The sequence below is a fragment of the Lemur catta genome, chromosome 2, assembly GCF_020740605.2.
Source record: "Lemur catta isolate mLemCat1 chromosome 2, mLemCat1.pri, whole genome shotgun sequence".
NCBI lineage: Eukaryota > Metazoa > Chordata > Mammalia > Primates > Lemuridae > Lemur > Lemur catta.
Genome location: NC_059129.1, coordinates 120,192,878 through 120,211,099, shown reverse-complemented (window position 1 = coordinate 120,211,099; position 18,222 = coordinate 120,192,878). Strand labels below are relative to the sequence as shown.

At 40.2% G+C, this 18,222-nt stretch overlaps 2 protein-coding genes across 2 annotated transcripts; one reads left to right on the top strand and one right to left on the bottom strand.

Moving 5' to 3' along the window:
- The first annotated feature begins 2,556 nt into the window (after positions 1–2,556).
- On the top strand, positions 2,557–3,564 carry TAAR5 (trace amine associated receptor 5). Its single transcript, XM_045544386.1, has one exon. It carries the CDS (start codon positions 2,557–2,559, stop codon positions 3,562–3,564), a length of 1,008 nt encoding a protein of 335 aa, XP_045400342.1.
- Positions 3,565–12,753: 9,189 nt separating this feature from the next.
- Positions 12,754–13,791, bottom strand: LOC123633277 (trace amine-associated receptor 6). Its single transcript, XM_045544385.1, has one exon. The coding sequence runs from the start codon at positions 13,789–13,791 to the stop codon at positions 12,754–12,756; it is 1,038 nt and encodes a 345-aa protein (XP_045400341.1).
- Positions 13,792–18,222: the final 4,431 nt, after the last annotated feature.

Below are 18,222 nucleotides of genomic sequence, written 5' to 3'. Positions count from 1 at the left end.
CATTTCCCATTTCTAAGATACACAACTGTTTTGATAAAAGCTTTTCACTGGAGAATCAGTGAATCCCTTAGGTAAGCAAGGAAACTTAGAAGATCCAGAATCCAATTACTTTTCCTTTTGATTGTGAAGTAACTGCAATGTATTTCTAAAAGTCAGTGGAAGGGTGGGTAAGAGCCCTAACTTGAAAAAGTTAACGGTGGATCTCAACTAGATTTCCACTCATAGTCTTGCCTGCCCAGTTCAACTTACTACAATTTACTACATAACAGAGACTGTTCTTAGCACATTACGAATTTTAGCTCATTGATTTTCACATGGTGAAATTTAATTGTATTATATTCAATTGGTAGATGAGAAAGTTGGGCACAGAAGGGTTAAGTAATCTCTGACATAGAGCTCATACAACTAGAAACTGTCTATAAAATTCTACATTTCTAAATACATTTGTGATTACATACTGAATTTAAGCAGGTTTGATGTAACCTATCCCAGAACCAAAGCCTTTGTGGAAGTTCCCTTCTTCAGCCCTATTCCAGTTGTAAGACATTTGCTTGTGTTTTTCACAGTTCTTAGTCAAATGAAATATAGAGCCATAGAACTCCCTGGCAGATTATATGTAGATTATGATTTTTAAGCTAAGGGGGTATCATGGTACATAGTACTGCAGGATCCTTTCTTGGTTTGATTATGTGCTGGAAGCATAAATCTATTTATAAACACATAAAGTTTTATATGTGAAACAATAAAGTTTTATATGTGAAACAAGGCAAGTTTCCAGCAGCCACCAGGCCACAGGGAGCTTTGCTCTGGAAAATACCAGGCTGAGCCAGGGCTTTGCAGAGAAGGGAGAGGTGTAGGCCAACCCCCCTCACTCTTTTTGACCTGCCCCACTTGCTCCTATAAGTCCCTCTGGTAGATGTAATCTGGCGTCACTTTAGGATTCTGTAATTTTCAGAAAATCAGTTGGACATATATTGTGAAATTATTTCTCCTTGACCATAAAGAAGTGTGCCAGCTTCTAGGATACTAAGAAACAAAGACGGCAGAATATTATGGAACCTGTTATTTTCAGCAACAATATCCCTGTAAGATAGACAGATGAGTATAATCGGATGCTCTCTTACCAGTGGGGAAACAGAGGGAGAGGTTAGGTGACAGTACAGGAAATCACAAAACAGGATTTTACTATTCTGCCTCCAGGTGAACTGTTTCATGTACCATGCTTGCTTTCACTATGACAAAACATAGAGCTTAAAAAGAACACCATGATGCAGCCTACATGGGGGTCACCAACCTCCTCTTCATGAACCAAATGACTTGTGATCAATTATTCTCAACTATTTCTCATGTTGAAAGAAATGTACACAATAATTCAAAAGCAAAAAGGATATATGGAATTTACTAAAAATGAAATTAAATAAAAGAATATATAGTAGTCATCAGCAGGTAAGAATATCTTCATAAATATCCCAGAGCTTGGGAGTTTAAAAATATATATATATATATATCTCCAGTGTCTTCAAATTTCATCCCTAATTAACAGTCAGTGTAAATGATCTTATATTGAGAAGGAAGCTTAAACAACTGAGACTTGTGAATAGTGCAAACTAGGTCCCTTGGTACCCCTTCACTCCTTATTTGTATCACCCCACATTAAGGGGTAGTTTCCATTGAGAGTATATAATCATTAACTGATCGCACACCTATTATCTTCATTGATAGAAGAGGACTCTACGTTCCTCATGTCCACCTGCTACAAGAGAGACTTCTTCCCATGAAGTGATTCCTGTTCCTACCTGTGTAAGTAGCTTAGAAACACTGAATTCAATTTATTAGAATTTGTTTAGTAGTGCACAAGCTAGTGTTGATAGATAAAATTCTACTTTATATCAGATAGTTCTCTCAAAATGGGTAAACACTGTGTGTTATGTTCAGAAAATGTGCACCATTCAAAACTAAAATAGGGCCGTTTTCTATTTTTTTAGTTATTTGCATGCTGCATTCTTCTCTTGGAAAGAGTTGACATGTAATTAAAACCTTAATCTGATTATTTTGTTGTCAATTTATTTAATTCTTGAAGGGAGGAGCTAGAAGTCACTCCTTCCTTAAGTAATAATTTAGTAACAAGAATTAATTCATCACTTGATTCAGATCCTTTAAACCTCACTTTACATTTGACAAGTACCTTATCAAAATGGAAGAGACACCCTCTCAATACTTTTATGCTACCTACCATAACATCATCAGTTTTTCTTTGAGGAAACATTTAGCTTATATCATTCTCTTTCCTTAGGGATATTGTCTACACTGGTTTCAAAGTGCCTGGTCATATAAACCAGGTCTACCACAAGTAACTCAGGAAACCTTGAATCCCATGCTGCCTTTGATTTTCAGGGCACATTTGATTTGGTACCCAGGGAAATTGTACTAGATTCCAAATTGCCCTTTAGTGTCCTCCTCTTGATCTCACTTTCTGACGTTTAGCAGATAAAGAAATTTTTTTCTAGTGGAGAAGGTGGCCAGTTCCCGGCCAGAGGGGAAGAAGAGAGACCGTAAATGAGAGCTGTCCTCATCCAAGCCGCTGAAGAACACCCTGCAGCTTTCTGCTACCAGGTGAATGGGTCTTGCCCCAGGACAGTCCATCCTCCGGGCATCCAGCTGGCCATCTACCTGGCCTGTGCAGCAGGCATGCTGACTACGGTGCTAGGGAATTTGTTTGTGGTGTTTGCTGTGTCCTACTTCAAAGCGCTTCACACCCCCACCAACTTCTTGCTGCTTTCCCTGGCCCTGGCGGACATGCTTCTGGGCCTGCTCGTGCTGCCCTTCAGCACCGTTCGCTCCGTGGAGAGCTGCTGGTTCTTCGGGGACTTCCTCTGCCGCCTGCACACCTACCTGGACACCCTCTTCTGCCTCACCTCCATCTTCCACCTCTGTTTCATTTCCGTTGACCGCCACTGCGCCATCTGTGACCCCCTGCGCTATCCCTCCAAGTTCACAGCGAGGGTGGCCCTCGGGTACATCCTGGCGGGCTGGGGGCTGCCCGCGGCTCACACCGCCGTCTTCCTCTACACGGACGTGGCAGAGGCAGGGCTCGGCCAGTGGCTGGAAGAGATGCCTTGCGTGGGCAGTTGCCAGCTACTGTTCAATAAGTTTTGGGGCTGGTTAAACTTCCCCGTGTTCTTTTTCCCCTGCCTCATCATGATCGGCTTGTACGTAAAGATCTTTGCGGTTGCGACCAGGCAGGCTCAGCAGGTCAGCACGTTGAGCAAAAGCTTGGCTGGGGGTGCCAAGCGGGAGAGGAAAGCTGCCAAGACCCTGGGCATCGCTGTGGGCATATACCTCTTGTGCTGGCTGCCCTTCACCGTGGACACGATGGTCGATAGCCTCCTTAACTTTGTCACACCCCCACTGGTCTTTGACATCTTTATCTGGTTTGCTTACTTCAACTCAGCCTGCAACCCCATCATCTACGTCTTTTCCTACCGGTGGTTCAGGAAGGCACTGAAACTCACCCTGAGTCAAGAGCTCTTCTCGCCGCAGACATCCACTGTTGATTTGTACTAAGAATGACTCCTGCCACTAACTGCAGGCAAGGGGGAGGGTCTCAGGAGAAGGATGAGCGGTGTTGCAGCCTTGGGCTGGGTGGTGTCACGAGTTTGTGAGACTGCTTCCCGGGCAGCATGCTTTGAGTGGAGGGGGAAAACAAACTTCCTAATTTGGAAAGAGGTAGAGCACTCTTCTCATCCAATGTTTCTATAGTCAAATGTAGGAAAAGGAGAGCAAGAAGTCGTCTTAATATCCTCTGGATAAGCCAAAATGCTGCAGAAGTTTGGCTCCTGATTCGTTGCTTCCTTGAAACAACTAGGAGGCAGGGATGGAAGGAAAAGAGCACGGATTTCTGACTTCTCACTGTGGTGCTGCCACATGGCAGTGGTCGAGTTAGATTTTAACAGTCTTTCCATAATCCCTCCTCCTGCCACAGAATTTCCTCATCTAGAAAATTAGGAGTTTGTACTGTTTCCTTTCTAAAATGTCCTTAAGTTAAAGTATTGCATAATATAACTTTCGAAAACCTTGTTGGAACCATAATTGAACTTCATATTTCATAATCATAGTCAAGTGTTTGGAATGTCTCATTTTCAAAATGTTCATTTCAGAATCCCTGTGTCCTTGGAACCCAGCCACTAAACAGATCTGTAAGCCAGTTGTCCGTTTTAACGCTCACTGAGTAGATGTATTATATTCTTAAAGAGATATTTTCATCTTTAAAAAAAATTGAAAATTAAAATCTTTTCAGTTTTAATTATTCACATTTTGGCATTTTAATATTTCCTCCTTTTAATTTTTATCACATAAGTTAGACCTACTATCTTTCTGGAACACCAGTACCTGGTTTTCTTTAGAAAACCAAGTACTTGTGCCACATGCTCACTCAGAATTGAGCTAAGGGTTCCTCAGCAGCAATTACTAGTAAAGGTACTGGCACCTTCTATGTTCATTCTCCCTGTCTTTGTCCTGAATATCACCCTGCTTCCATATTTCTTACTGATTTTTTTTTCAAATTAATAATTGCTTTTTTGTAAAACTACTTTGTAAATTGGTTTGAAGCCTCTGGAGTAGAGATACATAGGTAGGTGTGGATACAGATACAGATACAGATATATCAATCTCAATAAATAAACTTGGACAGGGAATGAATGAATGTGTTTCAAAAACAATTCATATGTCAACACTTATAGAGAGTTAGTGATTAAACAAATTGCTTAAAACAACCATTCACATGTCAGTAATAATCTTTGAAGAAGTAAAAGCCTTATTTTGTCAATAAAGTTTGCTGAAATGGGTTTATTTTGTTATATATCTATATATATAAATAGAGAGAGAGAAGTAATTATATAGAGAGAGGGAGAAGTAAATATATCTATTTATTTGCTAGAGAGATACCCTCTATTGACCCCAAATTTTCTTTTTATTTTTTTAAACTATTGCAAAAATATTTTTTCTTTGTATTTTTTAATGCTTAATTTTTCTTTGGAACTAATTATTATTTATTTTTCATTAACTCTTAAGCATCATTAAATAATTAAATTATGAATGAATTATGAATTAAAACTTATCCCAGTATATACAATTTTGAGACATGAAGAAGCTAGGAATACTGCATCTTAGATATAACAATAAATATAATTTGCAACATACATGTTAGTCATCACTTTAAAAAGCATATCTTCTTCTTTTTAGAAATGCCACCCCCATTCCCAATCCACTGGACATGGCAGTCTCTATCCCGGAAGTAAAAGCACCCGGCTGGTTCACGAGGTGGAACCCTGTGGACTAGTCACTTTCACAGAAGCAAGAAATAAGTCTGTTTCTTGCATATCGTATCATCTTCTGTTAGATGGGGAAGACTGTCTTTGCCAGATAGGCCTCCATGATGAAGAAAAGGGAAGGATGAACAAGGGAAGGAACTAACATTTACTGAGAACCTATACTGTTGTGCATTCCACTTAATGACCATCCACCCTGTGAGGTGGATATTATGAACCTTATGTTATGGATGAGACACAGAGATTCAGTAGTTTACCTTGGTCTCCTTACTTGAAAATTTTTAACTTATTTCCTATTTCTCTTAGATATTAAAGGAAATTGGACAGCTAATAAATCTGTGAGTTGTACTAACATTTAAAAGCAGGCAGGGGACTTCAGTTTCTTGTGAACGGTAGAAACATGAGGACATGAGTGTGTGCTGTGAGGAGCAACGCCAATCATCCTGGAATAGTTTGAATTCACAGGGAAGGCTTTCTTTAAAACACATGTTTTCCTATATGCCTATTCAATTCTTCCCACCTAGTGTGGCTGAGACTCCCCTGTGGGCCTGCGTTCTGATTGGAAAGCCCAGGAGTGCTGAAGGCCTTGTGTATGTTGCCAAAGGTCCAAAGTGTATGACCCTGGCTTACTTCAAATGCTGCAAATGTGATATTTTTTTCAGCTTCTCAACTAACGTTTATTAGAACTTACTATGTGCAGAGCATGATGCTAAACTCTGTTGGATCTCAAATTCCTGAAATGTCAACACTGCACTTAAAAAGCTTTAGTCCAAAGGAACAGAAATAACTACAAAGTTAGAAAAACAGGGTAACATAAAATCAGGTCTCAATAAAGGCACAACAAAGAGCTACAGTAATCAGAAGAGAGAGTGGTCTTTTATTTCCAGAGGGGTCAGTATTTGAGAGCAAGGGCTAAGGAGTCAGACAGGCCTGGTCAATATCTGATCTCTTTCCTTTTCCTATAATCTTGGAGGAGTAACTTACCTCCATTCAGCCTCAGTTTCTCATCTGTAAAATGAGAATATTACCTACCCCACTGTGTTGTGAAAATGAGGTGAGATAATCATGTAAATTAAGTGAGTTTCATAGCACTTGGCACATAGTAAGTGCTCTGTAAATTGGCACGATCACAAACGCTTAAAAGAGGAGTGGCATTTGAACCAGGTTTTGAAGATGGGTAGCTTCCCAACAGGTAGAAAAAGTAGAGAAATATTTAAATTTTTAATATATATAAATTTTTTATATAAAATTTTTAAACCAAGGGGGTAGTAAAAAAATTAGCTCCTTAATAAAAAAACAAAACCACGTTTACTGAACTTGAATACTTACACTTGAAAAATCTCTGCAAAGGGGCAAGGTTCAGGTAGGTTAAGAATGTTGTCCTGATCCACACAGTCAACAAGGAATGGAGCTGAGACTTGGTCCATCTGTGCCCTCCTGCAGTGCCTATGACTTCTAGGACACAGCCTGCCTCTTTTCCAGGAGCAAAATGTGAAGGACTCACCTAGCTTGGGTCTTGTTGGACATAGTTAAGGTTTAGAGAGCTGAGTAATTTAATGTATATGCAACAGTACAGATGGTGTGTTTTTCCTTTTTTTATTTTTCTTTATAAAATAAGTTCTTTTGTTTCTAAACATTACAATTCATTTCATAAATGTGTAATTTGTTTAAAATGAAACAACTGTATTATTACACAGTTCTTGAGGTTAGAAGTCAGCAATGGGTTTTATAGCACTAAAACCAAGGTGTCATCTGAGCTCTGTTCCTTCTAGAGGCTGGGGTGGTGAGGGGAGGCTGTTTCTTGCCTTTTCCAGCTTCTGCCTGCATTCCTTGGCTTGTGGACATCTCTCTCTGACCTCTACTTCCATCATCACATCTCCTCTGACTCTAACTCTCCTGCCTCCCTCTTTTTCTTACAAGAGTTGAGTTTATGTTGATAACCCAGAGTAATCTTTACATCTCAAGATCCTTAACTCAATTATACCAGCAAAGTCCCTTTAGCCATGTAAGGTAACATAGTAACAGCTTCTTGGGATTAGGACATGGGCATCTTTGTGTGGGCCATCATTCTGCCTAACTAAGGAATCTAGGATTCTCTTCTCTTATATTTAATCCAAGATCATATATCTTCATTATTAGTAACATTGAAGGCTGTCTGTACTGTTGAGGCCACACATTCCCACAAGCTCCTGACTTAATAATGACTGAGTTCTCTGGACTTCTGGTTACACACCTTCAATTCTAGCTTCAAAAAATGTGGGTTTAGCCTGAAAGCACAGCACATCTACCAAAAAGCACTAAAGAAAGCAAAATTTCAAGCAGGGAGACATTTCAGTGGTTGGGTGTACAAGTCCAGCTTCTGAGATAACACCAGCCTGAGGAATAACCAGTAGCTTAGACAACAATTACAGATGGGTTTGATTTACTCCCATGAAGTTAAGTAAAGGGAATCCATTGGCCTGTCACACCCCCCAACTCTATTCAAGGATTATTTCTACATGTTCCTTTGTTTTAGGACATAGGCTAAAAACTCCCCAGGTCTCATCACTATTCTTTCCCATGGATCCAAGTAGTTCATGTTCTGCTCCTGCCACAGCACTGGCCATACTAGCTTCCAACACCAATTTCTACTGAGTCTTCACTATTCTCCTTTTCTGTCTTCCAATTTTCTAATGACTCTCTTTTGTACTGCAGGAGGCTCTCCTGCAAAGTGTGATAGCTCATGCAGGCAAACTTAGATCATCTGCTTTCTAATTTACTATCTCTTGCTAATAAATGTAGAATGGCATTTGCAAGTTTATGTATTAAACTCTCAGGAAATAGAACTCTGTAAAACTCTACTCTCTGTTACATTCTGACACTTCTAGATACTCCTTAACTTAGTTCTTTTGTGAATCTGGACCTGTCACTCATCCGTGCTTATAGGTGAATTCCTTGCCTTCTTGGAGCTCACTTTCCATTACTTCTTTCCCTGCCAGCGCTTAGGGTAGCCTTTTCTCCTCTTTTTGTTTTTGTCTGTTTGTTTTAATCTTAACCCTGTTGATCAAAGCTGTGAATTTCAGTCCCAAAGTTGGCCTGACCATCTACCATCTTTCAAGTAACTTGGGTTACCATCAAAATGAGCTCCTCAAGGCTAGTCTTGGCATACCAGACTCCCACTGTGGGCACACAGAGAAAGCCCTGCTATGTTGTTCACATGCACTTGGTGTTAGAATTTTTAGAACTGGAAAGAAATTCAGAGGCCATCTATTTACATCCTATTATTTCCCACTGGGATCCATTAAGGTGAACTGACTTGTCCAGAGTCCTGCAAACTGTGAGTAGCAGAGCCAGGATTTAAAACCCAGAAACCTAAGGTTCTGACAGCATGCTTTCCATCACCTCAATCCTCCTTCAAAGGAGGATTACACAATGATTAAAGTAGGGCCTTTATAGTTGATGGAGCTGGCTCCAAATCCCAGTCTGCCCCTCACCAGCACCATGGTCTGGGCCATGCTGCTTGGACTGTGTAGGCTTCAGTACCTTGTAAGAGCACAAGATGGCAAACATCTGAGAGGTTTCTCTGAAAATGATGAACAAGCAAAAATAGTTTAGTAGTAATGAAAATAAACTCACGAATGATTCAGGTCTCAAATAGTTTCTCATAAACTCTTTAGAAAGATTTTTTCTGTTGGACAGTGAGTCTTTTGAAATAATTTTCTATGACCTTTATTGATTGAGTCCTAAGAATGACAAGGCTTGCTGAACACTAGATGTTAAAAGATTTAATGAAACATTCAACAATCGTCTTCGGATAAGCCCAACTTAGTTAGTTTATTTTTTTTTAAATGCATCTAATGCACCCTCCTAATGCTGAGGCATGGATTTCTATATTATTTATTCACTCAACTGACCAATGTAAAACAACAACAAAGAAATAAAACAAAACAACAATAATCTGATTTACTCACAGCAGTACTTAGGAAAGTGCTTGACCTCATGGTGCTTACATGCCATTGGGAGAGACAGACAGATAAAACACAAGAAAATAAACAGGTAAATAAGATTGTAACAAATTCCGATATGTACAATTAAGGAAATAAGAAACAAGCAAGGTGAATAAAAGAATTAAAGAGAGATACCAACATTAGCTGAGACACTGATTTTTCTGAGGGAGTGATGTTAAATCTGAGACCTGAAGAGTGACAAGGAGTCAGCTCTGTGAAGATCTGGGGAACGAGTGATCCTGTAGGTGGGATAGCCTGTGCAGAGCTCCTCAGTGATCCTGTAGGTGGGATAGCCTGTGCAAAGCTCCTCAGTGATCCTGTAGAGGGGATAGCCTGTGTAATGCTCCTCAGTGATCCTGTAGAGGGGATAGCCTGTGTAATGCTCCTCAGTGATCCTGTAGAGGGGATAGCCTGTGCAAAGCTCCTCAGTGATCCTGTAGGTGGGATAGCCTGTGCAAAGCTCCTCAGTGATCCTGTAGAGGGGATAGCCTGTGTAATGCTCCTCAGTGATCCTGTAGAGGGGATAGCCTGTGCAAAGCTCCTCAGTGATCCTGTAGGTGGGATAGCCTGTGCAAAGCTCCTCAGTGATCCTGTAGGTGGGATAGCCTGTGTAATGCTCCTCAGTGATCCTGTAGGTGGGATAGCCTGTGTAATGCTCCTCAGTGATCCTGTAGAGGGGATAGCCTGTGCAAAGCTCCTCAGTGATCCTGTAGAGGGGATAGCCTGTGTAATGCTCCTCAGTGATCCTGTAGGTGGGATAGCCTGTGCAAAGCTCCTCAGTGATCCTGTAGAGGGGATAGCCTGTGCAAAGCTCCTCAGTGATCCTGTAGGTGGGATAGCCTGTGCAAAGCTCCTCAGTGATCCTGTAGGTGGGATAGCCTGTGCAAAGCTCCTCAGTGATCCTGTAGGTGGGATAGCCTGTGCAAAGCTCCTCAGTGATCCTGTAGGTGGGATAGCCTGTGCAAAGCTCCTCAGTGATCCTGTAGGTGGGATAGCCTGTGCAAAGCTCCTCAGTGATCCTGTAGGTGGGATAGCCTGTGTAATGCTCCTGAGGCATCCTGTGGGGGTGGCTGAGGGGCTGGGAGTGGGCAAGCATGGCTCAAGCAGGGGAGAACAGAATAGGTAGTGGGTAGAGAGTTTTGCAAGGGTAGGACTGTGTGAGGCCTCACAGGCCATAGTCACCATTAGAATTTGATTCTAAACACAATAGGAATCAGGTTTTGGATTTCGAATTACGAACTCATTACAGATCACAGAAACCAAGCTCTGATGCTGGGGCTGGTCAGGAGTCTACAGGACCAGGTATCTTTTTTGTGTTTGCTGTTGTGGCTGAAACTCCACAGCATCCCCTGCCCTCCATCTCCTAGCTCTGTATGGTGACTCTCATTGGCCACTGGGCAGAGGGTGGTCCTACCCATGAAATTTTCATTGTTCTTGGATAGGCTGGTGGACTTTATGTGTTTCTGCTGATTGCTCAGACATCGCAACCTACCAGGCCATTGCAAATTCTGGGAGCTCTGTCCCTGGTGCTGAGCCCTTGTGTGAGCTCCAACAAGATGTGTTTGTCCCCAAATAAGACTGGCTTTCTTGGCTATGTTTGTCACCACAACCTTTTGGGGAATATCAAAGTATGTGAGAATATCTATTGAAGTGGCCAGGACTCATTCACCCTCATGTCTTCTGCATTGCCAACAGAGTGTTTTCTACATAGCACATATCTAATAAATGTTCATTGGTTTAAAAAAACAATACTAAGTAATACCAAAGGAGAAGTTTAAGAAAAAGATGGCAGAGAGGCCTTTGAGAAACCCTCGGTCATTTTTTCCCACTCTCTTTTTCTCAGATGACTTTCTTGTGGATTTATAGAGCAAACACCTTTGGGAGGGTTTGGCAAGAAGTTTTATTTTCACTTGTTAGATTTCATTTTCCAGATTACTTCATGTGGCAGAAATGCTTATTTATCACCCGATAACCATTTTCTTCTTCCTCCATAGCTTCAGAACCTTCCCTCCTTCAAAGAAGCTGAAGTTGTTAAGTGGGACTCCAGGAAAGCCCCTCTTCCTGGTTCTTCCTCCTCCCTGCTTCCAGAGCATGTGTGACTTGGCTGCAACTTCAGTGGCCATTTTGAAATCATTAAAAAAATATCAGGAAAATCACAGCATCCTTGACTGTAACATACTTAAGTCACCCGGCCAAAGCCAGCAACTACCTAATTGAGGCTCAGTATTACCTGACTAAAATAAACCTTAAAGAGTTTAAACCATTTTCTGCCGAGTTTGAGTCCTGGGAGATATAGCATACCACATAGTGTGACATTCCATTCATTAACGCAGTGTTTGGCAGAGGTAACAGTGTGTGGCGAACATTCCACTTGCTCCCCTACATTTCCCCAGCCATTAGATGAGCTGTCTGCTTGGTTTTAGCTAATAGGCTGAAATGCTAATGTGTCCTTTCAGGCTGAAGCATAGAAGAGGTCTCTTGTTAAAAAGATGGAACTAGCACTGATTTCAGTACAATATAGCAATGGGTCTCATGTTTGCTAAATGGAAAAAGAAAATCGATGAATACCTGAATGCCTCTTACTGATGTATATTCCACATGGCTTCTCCAACTTGCAAATTCTCTGTTACAATTAAATTTCTCTATAAAAAGATAGAAAACTAGACACTACACTCGAAAGAGATTCTTCCTAAAGGAACAATATTCTGTATGTATGAACTGAATAATGAAATATAGGGTGCTATCCATACCAACTCTACACTATTTTGTGCAATTGCAAGAACAGCAGCCAAGTAATCACTCTAACACCATTCTGGAGAGTACAATGGCTTCTGCTTCCTACTTTGGGGAAGAAAACAATGCCATAGGATGATAGTAACTTGTTTGACCATCACAACAGCCTGGTTAAGATAATGTCTACATTGCAAATTGTCCCCCCACATTCAGCTCTCTTGCAAGACTGAATGGATTTAATTGCTACCTAAGGGCCACCATTGGGAAAATAAGCAAAGCAAAAAAGCAAGAATTTGGTGAAGGCTAGTCACAGATGAAATTTTTGGCAGGCTTGGAGAGAGTAGAAAACTTGGTAAAAAAAAAAAAAAAGAGGAAAGGGAATAAAAGGAAAACAAAGATATTTTCAGGAGACATACTAGAACTAAGGAAAGAGTCAATGCATTAAAGAAGGAAAGAAAGGGAAAAAGTGTCTGCAGGAGTTAGGTATGCTGTGCTCTGAAGCAGTTAACAAACAGGGATTTAACATTTATTAGTCAAGTAAATATTTTTAGAGAAGTGACAGAGAAGTGCACATTTTAAAAAGATTGGAAAACGTTGATTTATCCTATTTAATTTGAAGAACAATTTATTTGATCTTCACTAATAGTCTTGCTTAATTTTTTTAAAATTCATTGTGAAGCTATCTTCAACTTCTTCAATGCAATTGCTTACATGTGTTCAGAGAACAAATTCATAGTGGCTGAACTGTTCTTTAAAACCCGACCACTCACAATAACTTTTATGGCTTTCCTAAACCATGGGTAAAATAAAGCATAAATCAAAGGATTCATGGCTGAGTTATAATAAGCACACCAACAGCAAATCTCATATATATAGGCAGGGGTGATAAAGCCCATAAAGGCATCAATTAATGAATCAATACTATATGGTAACCATGAAATAGTAAATGCTACCACCGTGACCCCCAGGGTTTTAGCTGCTTTTCTCTCCCTCTTGGCCACTCTGGCTTTGTAACTCTCTGAGGATGATTCTGCTTTGCCAGCAGTATTTTCAATCTTTTTAGCCTGTTGTCTAGCCATAAGAAATATATTACTATAGAGAATTATCATAATAAGCGTAGGTATAAAGAAGGATAGGAAATCTATCAACACCCAATTTTGATTTACGACTGTCTGACAGCCTCCTATACAGTTGACAGCACTGGACAATTCCTCCAGCCCATCGTCATAGGCACCTGTGTAGAACACAGCACCGCTGTACACGACGGGCAGGATCCAGGAGACGCTGATGCAAATTCCTGACACCGACACCGTGAACTTGGTAGGATAGACCAGAGGGTCAGTAACAGCAATGTACCTGTCGATGGAGATGAAGCACAAGTGGAAGAGAGAGGAGTAACAAAATGCCACATCACAGCACGTGTGGAAAGTACAAAAACCTCTCCCAAAGTACCAGCAGCTCTCCACGGACCTGACCATGCTGAAGGGCATCACGGTCACACCCACTAAAAAGTCGGCACAGGCCAGAGAGGCGATGAGAAAATTGGTTGGAGAGTGCAGCTGCTTGAAGTGGAGGATTGAAATCGTCACCAGGAGGTTTCCAAACACAGCCAGCATAGCCCCTAAGCCGAACACAGAGTACAGAATCACCCGGGACCCAGGCGAGTAGGGAGTTTTCACACAGGACCCATTCAGGTTGGCATAGCACAGCTGCACAGCTGCAGGCAGGGACGAGTTGCTACTCATGATGGTGTTATTTTACCTGTGGGGAAGTTTTGTCCTTCTTGGTTATCACAGAAAGTATAGGATTCTGAATTTCATACTCCTGGAGGAAAAAACATATTCATATGTTATCTCAAATATAATTTTCCATTTTTATTATAAATTACGAATGTTTTCTCTAACAAAATAAAATTTAACAAGAAGTATATTGCACGAGATTACCAGAGATGGATGTCAACTAACAGATACCCCATTTCCTTAACTTGATAAAATTCCTTTTTAGTCTTAAATATCTTTTCATATCTTATTTTTACCTCTTGAGCTCCTCCGTGCAAAAGTCACTAACATGGGATGTAATTATGGAGTTGAAGGATCGCCGCTTGTTAGCTTTATCTCTAAGTTGTCTGCCCTGCATTAGTGCCTCAAGGATGCAGGCCTTCTGCTAAATAAATAAATGCCATCAGTGGGAAAATCCCTTGATGGAATCCCTGTAGTGCAAGGTGTGAACTAGTAAGATTATTTTCAGCAGTGATTACGAGGAAAATTATTCTCCAAAACAAGTCTCTACATTAAATTCAATTACCATTATGTATTTTAAGCTAAAGATTTCTTTTTCCTTAGTATATAGATGAACATTCCCCTTTTCCCAATCATGACTTAGCCACCTTATTGGATTTTTGTTTCAAAGTACGTAGGGTGCAAACAGTAAGAGTCAACATTTGGCTCTTTCTGTTACAAAACGTTTTTGCATCTGCGTTGACTATCAACAAGCAGAAGATGTAATGTGCAGTGAGGGCATCTTGAGATTGGTGCCATATATTGCATAAAAGCTTAAAGAACTGCATGTTTAGATGCACCAGCCTTTCTGAGGTCCTGGTAGAAAGGAGATCAGTTCTCCTCTGAAGACATTGTCACTGGTAGCACATCTGCGACATCTCTCTGTCCATGTGACAAATGGGTAGTAAACACTCTGACTACACATCTATTCGTAGTTCCTTGTGATTGGCCCTTCTACTCACAATGCTAAGTCGAAAAAGGAATAATGAGCATGAAACTGGAAGATAGAAACAGATTCTTTGGTCACATTCCCAACCCGGGAATGTAGGAACACTGTCGAGCAAGGAAAAGCATTATTCAGCTTTCCTGAAGAAGGATTCAAGTCTCTTTGCAATGCAGGGCTGTAACTTTAGAGATATCTGCAAACTTGCTTTTCCAGTTATCAAGAGTGATAGGTATTATTATTAATCCATCTGGCCACGTGATTCTTAATCAATAAAATTAATGCTCTTAGTCAAATATTTTTTCAGAATCTTCCTAGTATTTTCTTGAGTGTCTGATTTTGTGAAATAATATCAATTGCTTATACAGGCAAAACCCTATGCCAAGATTTCTCAACTTGGGCACTACTGACATTTGAGTTCAGATAACTCTTTGAAATGAGCAGTTGTCCTGTACATCACATGGCATTGGCAACATCCCTGCTCCTAGATGCCAGTAAAATTTTTCCAGTTGTGATACCAAAAATGTTACCAGAACACTGCCAAATGTCCTCTGGGGGCAAAATCAACCCCCAACCATTGAGGCCATTGTTCTAGTCAATAAAAAAGTATCAAGTGATACATGCCATTTGGAGTAGAAATAACTTTATATCTCCCTTCATGGTTCTGAGATTCACTAATTAATTGATTCATCTAAGCAGCATAGATTTATTAAAGGCCAGTAGCTGGGAATAAAGTAATGAACAAAACAGATATGATCTCTATCTTCATGACGCTTGTAGTCTTGAGAGGGAAAAAAAATTTAAACAAGTAAATAGAGATGGATTTACAATTCCAAATTGTGATAAGTCCCCTATAGGTAAAAGACAATAGCTTCTACAGTATGCACAATGACAGGCAGGTGAGACAAAGGGGTCCCCAAAAACAAGGTAGAACAAAACTGCTCCTTCAATATTTGTAGAATTTTAAATATTCTATTTTTTATTATACTATCTAAATTTATTAAGGATTCTATTTTAGTTTATACTTTCATGTTTGGGATTAGTCAACAAAGAGCACTTAGGAGATGAGAGGTTAATTGGAGGACATTCCCAAGGACTCCAAAATTATTGCACATATACAACTCTTTTGATCTTGTTCATAAAACCATCATAACTAAATGGATTGTTTCAGATAAAATTAAGGATAGGCAGAAGTCCTGTTTCCCAGGGGTTTGTGATTTTAACACCCAGGGCAGGACTTGGAGGCAAACTTTTGATTGTCTTGCATCAGCTAAAGTTTTCAGACTCATTTCTGCACTTGATCTTTACTTTTCAGGTTGTGAATTCCTCAAAGACGTTCTTAAAATAAAAGTCCACTAAGTAAACTATCTCCCCAATGACCAAGAGTGTGAAACATTCCTCATTATGACAAAGGTGGAAGAATGATGTGATAATGATGCCCTGTGGTCATTGCAATACCCAAACTCAGGAGTTTGTTAATAAGAGGAAGGGGAGAGAAATGTTTTGTAATCCTGTCTCTTTGGATTAGAGGCTGAAAGCAACCAGACACAAAGTAGGGTCAACCTGTTAAATGGTAAATGAGGAGCAGAGGGCATTGATTAGATGCAATCGATTGACCTAAGTAATGGTCTAAGCAATTCTTCAAATTAGTGTATAATTGAGTCACTTCTTAACCTGATTCATTACATAACCATTTTAATTGGACAAGTATTTCTTAGAAATATAGATTAACTGGTTATGGAATACTTTAAGTAGGGAGAGAAACAATATAAAATTACTTTTCCTCCAATTATAGCCTCTAAATATGCTCTAGCAAATCTTCCTTTTTTATCCCTTTGTTACATCTCCAACAAAACTCATACTGTTCAGTCATGTTTAGTGTTGAAAATTTTAATTTTGGTCTACTCCAGTGTAAAACTGTAATTCACATCTACTTGACTATCCCTGTCCTCCCCGCCTGAAGCTTAAAAGGCTGATTTTGAGAAAGGGCCATGTTTGCTTTTTTATTCCTCATCCTATCCTCCTTTTCTGCTTCTCTATCACGGGGAGTAGAAGAAAAAGAACAAAATCATTTTATGCAAATTTGATCTGCTTGTAGCTTTCTCTTGGTGATCATGACCTTTGTGTAGTGACCTCCAAATCATGTCTGGCCCATGCAGGGCAAACTTTAATTCTTCAGTGGCCTCTGCAGGAGGCATCCCCATTCTCCAGTTCCCTGATGCTTGTGATCAGTGCTTGTTTGACCTCTTTTAACATCCCCAACTCCTGTGTGATGTGTCACAGAGTGTAGGTGCACCCTGAATGGGACACCTGCAAGAAGAGCCAAGCCTGACTACCTTCCACATGTTCTGCAGATACATGAAACTCACCCATCTTTGCACCTGAATCAGTGACATGTAGGCTTCTGCCCCTACTGGCCCATTTCTCTTCCCAACCATCTCTCTCCAACTCTAATTTCCCTCCACTCAACACGAACACAGGGTGCATCAGCAGACTTCTGAATAAGCATCTCTAAACAGGAACTAAAGCTTGAAACATCGTACCGGTACCTTCTTCAGTGGAGTGGTTTCCTGGACAAAGTGAGCCCAGAAGCAACAGCCTATACAGGACAGACTCTAAAGAGGAGATGAAAGAGGGCCACTGCACTGGCTCACCCACAACAGGGAACTGTACTTTTTTTGTGTTTGTGATGCACCAAATTCAGACTGTCCCATAACTAGTGACACGTTCAGTGAGTCAGGCTTCACAATACAACTAGAGGGAAGAGTGAATCTGATGACTAGAGTTTCATTCCTTGCGCTTCCCTTGAATAATTTGAGAAGTACTTCTCACCATTCTACTCTACACTTTGAGATATTTTATTCATTTATTAGAAAGAAAATAATAAATCATCCTTTAGTAATTTTGAATTCACACTTAATTTTTTCCTCTTTGAGCTACGCTATCAAAAAATAAATTTGTTGTTGATAAAGTCTTCAAATTGTGACCAATTGATTTTGGGGCCAATATTCAGATTTCACATTCAAACACTAAAATGCTGGCATGGCAAGATGTGAGCAATGACTGATCAGAAGAATGCTATTCTGAGAGGCAGAGTGAGCCCTTGAGTTGCCCTCCTTTGTTTTGCATTGATCTTTCAGTCTCTGGATTATGAGGTGGCTTGGCTGGTATGCGAGAAGGAGCTGGGGGAAAGGTTGTATGTGGACTTAGGGCAACAGATATTTACTGGAAAGATTTAAGCATTTCAACATTTTAATCATTGGAATGATTGAATTGGTACATATTATCTGAACATCAGCCCTGTCAAGCTAACTGAGCACATAGTTTTAATTATCTTACTCCTAAAATCCTATTTAAATCCCCTATAAAGTATATCTGAAAGATAAAAAGCAGATGGGAACAAATAAACTTAAAGAATGGAGTAGAGAAAAACATGGCCCAAAACACACACAATA